At 40.1% G+C, this 9,832-nt stretch overlaps 1 protein-coding gene across 2 annotated transcripts in view; it reads left to right on the top strand.

Annotated features, from left to right (window-relative positions):
- The first annotated feature begins 7,553 nt into the window (after window positions 1–7,553).
- Window positions 7,554–9,832, top strand: part of pappaa (pregnancy-associated plasma protein A, pappalysin 1a) — a 95,533-nt gene continuing 93,254 nt past the window's right edge. For both annotated transcript variants that reach the window (XM_025004026.2, XM_017407464.3), the window contains exon 1: window positions 7,554–8,585. In XM_025004026.2, coding sequence (XP_024859794.1) covers window positions 8,192–8,585 — 394 coding nt within the window. In that variant the 5' untranslated portion in view covers window positions 7,554–8,191. The remainder of the gene's footprint in view (window positions 8,586–9,832) is intronic.

Here is a 9,832-nt window from a genome sequence, read left to right as displayed (position 1 = left end):
ACTCTTTTCCTTCAAATTTTCCTTGCATTAAGAAACGCCTTTGGCGACCCTTAGGTAAAAGCTGTTTTTTGTTCTTTTTTTCTTCCAATGGGCCATATCCCATTCACCTTACTAAACATTTTTCAAGTCTTCCTCACCCCGGTGGATTAGAGCAGAAATATTTTGCTCTTATTCCTTTCTTGGAGACTCCCTGCCATCATTTGGTGCTCAAAAGTGTTGTCAGTTTTGGGAGCTTGATGCCTCAACTTGTTTAATACTACAGCAGAAACCAGTCTACTGTGTATTTTTATGGACAAGCGTCACTGCAACTGTATTTCAAGTAGGCAGCCTAATGAGCTTTTTAACCATCTCCATATGGACGTGCTCGAAAGTCTAGACGGAGGGGCAGTAGTGGTGGTAAGCAATGGTGTGCTGACTGTGCCGTACTCTGCACTCCTGCACGTATAACTCTGCACCACAAACAGTAGAGTCAAACCAAGGGAAAGCCTCAGTTGCCATTGGGGACTCATAATGGGTTATTGTTTACCACATGGCTCACAACAGCAGCTAAAATCCAGCATGTGAGGATGATGAGGGTCACACTGCCCTTTCAGATTTACAGATTTCAGCATCGTTCAACGTTTCCTTAAGAATCCATTTGAAAATACTTTTTTGGGGACTTCTGTTTAACTCCTTCTTGTTTTAGATTTTTTTTTTAACTGAGTCCTAAGTCTGAAAAGTGAGGAAATTTTAGCCTGAAAAGGTAAAAACTGTCATGTGTTTTGTTATGGGTTTTGGCAGTTCAGTTGAGTTATATTCTCTTCCTTTGGTCTAATCACTACGTGTTTGTCACAGTTCTTGTTTCCACGTTCTCTCATACCACACGTATTTTACTAGTAATCTCTACACCTGTTGTTACTCAGTAATCATATCATCTGTTACCATCCATGCATTTTGCTATTTGCTAGTTTCTCTGCTGTCTTAGTTTTATTATTAAAGGTATTGTTGAGTTCCTGAAAACAGCCTCATTTGTGCCTGCATTGGGGTCCTGCTACAACCCACCATTCACCAAACATGACATAATAAGGTAAAAAACCTCAAATGCGCTGTTTTATCATTTGAATAGGAGCCACATATCAAAGCTGTCTTCAAAAGTTTTATTTATCAGGATTTAGGTTAAGGACTAATAGGAGGCCAGATTGCAACAGTTTCAATTTAAACAGTTCTCTGGTAGTGTTGGATGTGTTCTTTTACATTGACTGGATGATGTGTTTTACTCAAAATGCCTTGCTAATCTCATGTTTTATTTGATACATTTAGTAGCTCCAGACAGTCCCAGCAGCAGCAAAACAGCCCCACTGTCTGATAGAACCTACACCATGTTTTACTGTCGGTAAAGTGTTCTCTTAGGAAAAACTTTAAGGCATTATTACTGCAACATTACATAAAGTAAGGTTGTGCAAGTGCTGATATTAACTGTTTCCCATGGAGCCCTTCTTGGTTCAATATGTAGAGTATAAGAGCATACTAGCACTTCTAATGCGCCTAAATTGTCCTTTTAACTGTGTTTGATGTGTATTTTATATCTTTAATTTTTATTCATGCAATACAAATATTTTTGTGTTATTGAGTACTATAACTATATTCTGAGTGTAGATTTTGTTTTCTTCAAAATATTATGGCTTATTGGTTTACGGTGTTGCAGTAAATGTCTGTAAGATTTACCTAATTCTAAAGTAGCTACTTGCATCTTCTCATTGATTTTCAATGTGTTATAAAATCAGTTGCATTTATTGCCAATAAATCCCTACTAATTACAGAACAAAGTATTTCATTGCAAAGTGCATCTACGCACTTAGTATATTTACCGCATTGCTGATTTGTAACTTGGACATAATTATGTATTTGCTGTGATTTTTATTTATTTTTTTGTCACTTTGCCTTAATAGTGACTAATCTATAAGTGACAGCACTATAAAGACCAAGACCAGTCATGTGGAAGGAAATTTCAGAAGTGACCTTTTCATCATTTTCATCAGTAATGTATCCCTCTAAGAATATCTGATTGTACATATAAAAACAGTCGGTAATGGGCTTACATGTATCGTTCTGCCAATAGTCTGATTATCTTTTCATCAAGCTTTAACCAGAGATCAGTTTCTGTTCTCACTTTCTGCCACAGCCCAGCTGAACATGCTACCCTTCCATGTTTGTATTAATGACACCTGTCATAAGTATTAGAAAAGAGTACACTTGATTTATAGAAGTATATAAATTTCTTTGCAATATTCCTCTCTAAAGTAGAAGCAAGACCTCCATCTCAGCCAGTGCTTTTTTTTTTTACTGGAAAATGCATTTATGCCAATTTTCATGGAATCCCAGAAAATTTGAGCTGAATCTGTTTGTTGGCCGGATGGGATAATACTCTTAAGTACTTTAATGGGTATTCTGTAATGGCACTGTGTTTAGGAGCTGTGAGCGCCTTACAAAGATCTGGGCACTTTTAAAGGATCCTCTTAAAGCTTTCCTTCCCTGTTCTCTAAATTACTCTTACACTTCTACTGCCAGCCTAATTAGCATTATTCCATCTAATATTTTAATATGAATGATGGCTGACACATATATAAGTCATTTTACTTTACCGATCATCCGTGATGAATGAGACAAAGCATTTAGGTTTGTGCTCTAGAACAGCCACAGTACAGATTAACGCTGATGCATTAATGGATTATGGGACAGTGTGTTTTATTTATTTTTATTTATTTGAATTGCACTTCTTTCAAGTCAGTAGTGGGATATTGCTTTGGTTGACTGCATTTCTCTAAGCTGCAGGAACGGCGGCGTTTGCATCACCACAGTAGAGCTGAGAAGCCCGAGTTTGATAATATTTGCTCTCGCAACCGAGAAAAACAAAATTTGAAGAGCCGTCACACACACGCCGATTTGTAGTGAAAACTTAGTGAGCCCTGTGCTCATGTTTTAGCCACCTCACCGAGCTGTTGCTTTTAGACCGCACAGATGTAATCTCTCAGGGTCAAAAGTGAGTGGCAAGAGGGGCGGGGGGGGGGAAACTCCAAGTGTTAGCATGAATTCAGACCCAGAATGCAGATAATCCCAACAGTGTCACTTACAGATATAGCTCTTTATGTTATACTAAACATCCCGTTTACCCGTAATATAGCAAATATAATTTAATCCATACCAGCTATATTTTGTTTAGCATCTTTGGCTGGATAATACAACAGAGATCACTGCACAACATAAAAAGATTTAACTATTAATGTTGTCTATTAAAACTAATTAAAATATATCATTACAATTACTACATTATTATATATTAACCTAGAATTATGATTAAAAGATTAAACCACTGTCTCACAAACTGTATATGAACAGCATCCTAACAGCTGAAGAAAGTCTGTTATTAAAATAATTGCTAAGCTAAGTTTATTCACTTTTGTCCCAGCTGATCTAATAGGGACAGTTGGATCATTTTTAAAGAGATATTCTGTCAAATAGGTATGTATATTTAGTGCTGTATCAGCTTTTATATCAGTCATAAAACATGGTGTCGGTATATACAGAAGAGGACAGATGTTTTATGTCCAGGCTAGACTAATGGCTAACCAAAGGAGGGCAAATCACTTTTCAGGCTTAAAAAACAGCTCTTTTTCCAAAAATGACAAATCAGTGTGAAATGCGACGCTAGCTCATATTAAACCTCGACACTTTTGCACGCCACCATTGGTTTAGTTGGCTGCTAAACACGGTAGAGTTTGTTGCACGGCCTATCCAAGCTCGGCTGCACACACAAGTTTGTGTAACAACGGGGATGTTGTTTGGCTGAAAAAGCAGCAGCATACTAAACAAAAGGTGCCACGCAAAAGTGTAAAGGCTTAATATTAGCAAATACAGCATTCTTTCACACTAGTATGTCGTTTTTGAGACAAAGTTGTTTTATAAACGTAAAAAAATGATTTAGAAAATGGCACTTGTTTGGCTATATGGCCTGAAGGATGACTTGTGCCTCTTTCTCCACACTCCATGCTCTATAAATGATGTGAGGGCTGATAAGGCTAACTACTGATAACTTTTTGACAGGACATTGCGTCAAAAATGAATTAGACTAATGGTTTCTACTTTGTGGCCTTACTACGGCCTGCAGTGGGATTTTCAGAATAGTACAGAGGCTCATGCAGACACAAACCATCACAGTGTCATTAGGTTAAGATGGGAGGTCACATCATTTAGAAGTAGGAATCAGCCAGTTTTGAAAGGCAGGAATAGTTGTGACACTGGGCAACAGACTGAGCATGTCAGGGTTTGGACAGGCAGTTTGTTCCTCCTCCCTCCATTGAAGTCCTTGCAACTTGGACACTAGCACAGCAGTTAGCTCATCCTTTCTATTTACAGCACTTATCTGCCTATAGAAGAAAAAGGAAAGCTAAGTACAGAATTTTATTATCTTCCGACAGTTCATAAAAATTGACCTGCACCGCAACACTGAAAACCCATTAAACTTTGATCTCTCTATCTATTTTGCTAATAAAAAATGTCAAAAGTGGGACTCCAGTGAAGGGAATTTAATGGGAATAAGAGGTGTCTGAGGCAAACAACCGAATGACACAAAGGAAAAGTTGGCATGCAGTCTTAAAAGACAGGAGGATGCGTGTTCACCTGTTTCTTATGTCTCCTTCAAAAACATTCAAATTTAGAGTCCATGTGAAAGTGTGCTCACAACCACTTTCAAACACTTTTCACGGTATTAGCCCCCTCCCCCTGCTCCTTCCCACCCCCACCCAACACGGGGCAGGACACTAAAAGAAATATGCAGCTCAAAAGTCGCAGGACCATATGAGGAAGAGGGTAAATATTTAATGTTTGTTCCCTCTTCTCTTGATGGTAGGTGGCATGTTTTGGCCGTCTGAACACACATTTACAGTAAACAAGTGGAGGAGAAGAAACCCCGAGATTCCAGCTGATTGGATGCTGATGAATGGAAAGCTGTTCAGATTTGTGAGTGTCAGAATACTCTGTGTTACCAGCAACACCAAGCAAGCAACGATTGCTCTCATGTCACTCAGCCGCTAAGACTTCTAAAGCCTTTGATACCAGACTCAAAGACTTGCACATCTCAGTTGAGTGTGTTGGTTTTGAACTTCACATCTATCAAAAAGCGACACTCGGTAAACATTAATGTGCTTTGAGTGAGTCAACCTGAGACTAACAAAACCCCTCCTTTTTTTATGAAACCCTTGACAAAAGAGGAAAACAAGCACATAAGGAAAAAAAAAAGTCAAATAGGTAAAATGTATAAATTGAAATTAACCATGATGGCCAGATTTAGATATACAGACAGAGACATGCTTTTTTTTAAATGCTGCTTTGTGGTTAAATGCAAAAAAACCTCTTTGGCTTTAAATCAGAGAAAGAATTGACATAAGATCCATCAAACTGAGTAAATATGGGACCAAGGACCGCTTTGGATTTGGCTTTTGTTCCTCTGGGTTGACATTTGTCTGCATAGTTTATGGAAAACAAAATATTTGCCAACTTCAAACAGTCAGTCAGATAGATAGACAGACAAAAATATACATTAGCTAAAACAAATAAATATGTTTAATAATATTCATAAACTACAACAAGAATAAATATATAAAAATGATTAATATTCCAAAAATAAATGTATTAGAAAATATACAAATAACATTTTGTATCTAAATCAGCAATAATTTATGATTTTGCCCTGTTGTTGTTCTGGTATCTTTGTTTTATTTATTTTTTTTCTTTTCATTTACATTTTCAACAATACAAAGAAAAGAGTTTGATCTTTAAATGTACTCCCTATTATTAGAGTTCTTCACGTTTTATCTTTGAGTGGCAAGGATGTTTTCATGTGTGATGTGATGTGTGAGGAATGACATCTCACTCTGATCCAGCTGAGACTAGAAAAGTTGCATCCTCTGCAAAAATGAGGTGTGAACGATGTGTTAAAGCTAGAGGAAGCAGAGCACTACCTAAAAGCTAAAAAGGAAAGAAGCAAAATGCTTCCTAAAATCTAAAAATAGCATAATGCTAGCTAAAAGTAGCAGAACACTAGGTAAACACTAAAAGTAGCAAAATGCTATCTAAATGTTAAAAATAAAAATAAGCTAGCTAAAAGCTGAAAATGCAAAAGTCTAAGAAAGTAAACATAACAAAATGGTAGCTAAAAGAAGCAGATCACTAGCTAAAAGCTTTTATATTTTCCTGTTTATGTTATCTATCTATCTATCTATCTATCTATCTATCTATCTATCTATCTATCTATCTATCTATCTATCTATCTATCTATCTATCTATCTATCTATCTATCTATCTATCTATCTATCTATCTATCTATCTATCTATCTATCTATCTATCTATCTATCTATCTATCTATAATGACCAAACCATTGCCTAAAAGCTAAAGGATGCAAAACTCAAGATAACAGCTATAAGAAGCACAACACTACCTAAAACCTATAATAATAATAAGCATAATGCGAGATAAAAGTAGCATAAAACAGCTAAAAACTAAAAGCAGCAAACAGTAGCCAAAACCTAAAAGTATCAATAGAACACATCAATAAAAGCAGTATCTGAAGCAGATTTAAAACAGAACAATATTTTTGAAAGATGTGGGATGAACTCGATGCACTTCTGAAGAAACCAGTAAATAAAGGTGACTATTTAAAAAAAGGTATAAAAGTTACAAAACCCAAAAGTCCTCTCCTGGACAAATTAATATGTGAACGGCTAAAATAGCTAAAAACTAAGCAGAAGTAGCTGGACTGAAGAAAAAAGAAAACACCCTCACAAACAGGAAACAGCAGTGTTAATGCTGAATCAGCAGATCCACAATTAACCTGACGCGTTTGTGCCAGACCGAGCCGAACCGGGCCGCGCAGTGCTCAGCAATGACTCGGTGCTGGGTCAGACTGTTTAAAGTGTAACCACTAGAGGGATACATCCGCTCCTTCCCAACTCCGGAGACACCATCCTATCAGTGTGTGCCACAGAGAGCACGGCCGTCAGCAAGAGTTGCCTACCTGTGTCACTTCCCACTATGAACACACACACACACACACACACGCCTACACACACGCCAACTGAGAGCTCCGGAACATTTGAAACATGACTTGTGCTTCCAAAGAGTTTTAGCTGCATGTCTGTGTGTGTGTGTGTATGTGTGTGTGGGTGCGCGCGCGCGTGTGCGTGTGAGGCGGACGGCGACTCCAGGAGAAGATCTGCTTCAGGCAGTCAGAGAGGACCGCAGCTCTCTGTCCCTCTGACTCTCCTGCGACGTGCCACATCTCATAGTGCATTTCAACTTTTTAATATATCATTTTTTAAAATTATTATTATTAATATTTGTTTGTTTGTTTTAATACAGCCGCACACAGGCTTGAAGGAGAACTTTTTTTTTTTTTTTTTTTTTTTTTTTTTTTTTTTTTAGCTGTGCTTTGGCCTAAATGTTGCATTTGCCATACAAGTTTTAAGTTTTCCTTTCAATTATGTTTTTTTTGGATTTTCTTTTTGATCCCAAGTTCTCTGTAATAAATAATGACACGTCGCTTTGCTGTCACTTTTCTGTGGAATTTATCAGGCTTTGTGCCATTTCTTATGCTCTTTTACTAGTTGGATAAGGAAGCAACAAAAAGGTGTGACAAGAGGTTGGCGGACAACTGTGGATTTCTGCGAGTAACTCCTAGACTGTCCACAGGGATTGAGAAGGGGGAGAGAGAGAGGGGGGGGGGGCATCGGCCGGACCCCCCCTTCTTGATTGATTAGTTATTAGTCATCCCTTTGGCTAAATGGGACCCACTGAAAAGGCACCGTGGAACACACACATGAATGAAATATTCCTGTGTCCCCTGAATGTCTCCAGAGTAGTTTTGCTTAAGAGAGGGGGTCGTGGCTTAGCAATTTAAAGAGGGAAAAACAGCATAGCTTTATGGGTTTATTTAGACAGTTTATACGGTTTGACATTCTGCTGCTGTTAAAAGACAGAAGGGAAAACTCAAGAGGATCCCAAAGAGAAGAACATTTTTGGACATATATTTAGTTTCCAGTTGTTTTTCTTTATTTTTTATTTTTCTTTTCTACCCCTCACATTTGAAATATTTTTTCAAAAAAAAAATTTATGTTGAATTTTTTTTTTTTTTTTTTGCCCTTTCTTCTCCTGAAAAAATGAAACTTTGGACATCACCCTGGGTGTCTTGCCTGGTGATTCTCTTCATCCTGTGTTTTGGATCAGAGTGCGGGACAGTCCGGAGGAAGGGGAGATCCAAGAGGGAGCTGGTGCGCCTGAGGGAGGCGAGAGCCACCACTCCGGGGGCTTGTGCCACACGGCTGCCCCGGGGCAAGCGCTCCTTGCCCGGCTCCGAGCGCCGGGTGCTCCGCCAGCGCCGGCGCTCCTCTCACGCCGCGGAGAGCTCGCCGCACCGGGGCAGAGCGGTCTACTTCACCGGCAGGGGAGACCAGCTGCGGCTGAAGCCCGGCGTGGAGATCCCCAGGGGCAATTTCACTCTCGAGATGTGGATCAAGCCCGAGGGAGGGCAACGCTCGCCCACGGTGATTGCAGGTAGGAGAACCTCCACATATTTCGCCGCCCCATTATCATTCTTTTAAAAAAAAAATTTATTAGTCTCACTTTCAAACTGGTAAAACGACCAGAGCCAGTTGGTAATCAATTCACCCCGCTGCCTATCAAACAAGGCATGTGCACTTTCAGTGAGTTGAAAATGAGTTCATTTATCTGACTAGACAATGATGTAATGCTCTGAAAAGTACAGCGGATATTTCAGGTAGTGCAATTAAAGAGTCACTGGAGATTTGGATCTCATTTAAGTTTGGCCACTTAAAGGAGGAATGATCAGTGTTGCATGATTTCCCTTTAAAAACAAGTCTATTTTCTATATCCTTTCCTTTTTTTCTATTTTAACCTCCGTACAATCAAGATTTATTTTAGCTTCTCAGAGCTCCAGGAGGAATTAGGGCAGCCGTTATAGTCTGCTGCGTCTTTTTTAACCGGCAGCTGATGTCACTGTGCGTAAAATGTAATTTTCTCGGAGCCGACTTGGCTATTTTAAAGCTATGATGTAATGGTCAAAAGTTTGTGAGCGAGCACGTCACGTCAGGCACAAAGCGGGAGAGATGCGTTCTGTGTGTGTGTGTGTGTGTGTGTGTGGAGGCGCTCAAAGCTCGCAGCTCAAGCCACAAGCTCGAGTACCCCTCCACCAAACACACGCACACACCTACCACCCCATCACCAAATCGACACCTCTGGATTGGCTACCGGAGTTACGAGACAGGGCTGAGAGATCCAGGGTTTCCCCCCTTACTGCGCACTTACGGTGCGCTTTTTCTAAAAATGTCGGGGCTTGCAGGCTCTCCAAGACGTCGTCAGCGTTTCTAATTTAAGACTCGGTCAGGTAGAGATGATCTGTCCGCGGACTACACACAGCCACCAGACCCCCCGGCGACAGGAGGAGCGGAGCTCGTCATCTCGCGCGCTCCGCTCGGCTCTGCAGCCACGCGTAAAGGAGCGCCAGCAAGGCGTGAAAACGGGCGCAATTTGTTTGGACCAATAGCGCCGCGCTGTGCACGGCGTCTGATTGGTTTTGCTGTGCCTCTCCGTGCCGACAGGGAACGTTGCGCACACGACCTACTTGCCCTGCCTCGGCGCCGGAGCGGAGAGCCGCCTCTAAACTGAGGTGAACTGAGCTGAACTCCCCTGCCTCAGTCTGCGCCGAGACTGTGCCGAACAATACAGGAAAATTTACTCCCTGCCTTATTTTCTATCTGCCAGACTCTCTCAAACCCCCCCCC

This window comes from Kryptolebias marmoratus, linkage group LG14, assembly GCF_001649575.2.
Source record: "Kryptolebias marmoratus isolate JLee-2015 linkage group LG14, ASM164957v2, whole genome shotgun sequence".
Lineage (NCBI taxonomy): Eukaryota > Metazoa > Chordata > Actinopteri > Cyprinodontiformes > Rivulidae > Kryptolebias > Kryptolebias marmoratus.
The sequence above is the reverse complement of the archived record's forward strand: the minus strand, read 5'-3'. Positions and strand labels throughout refer to the sequence as shown.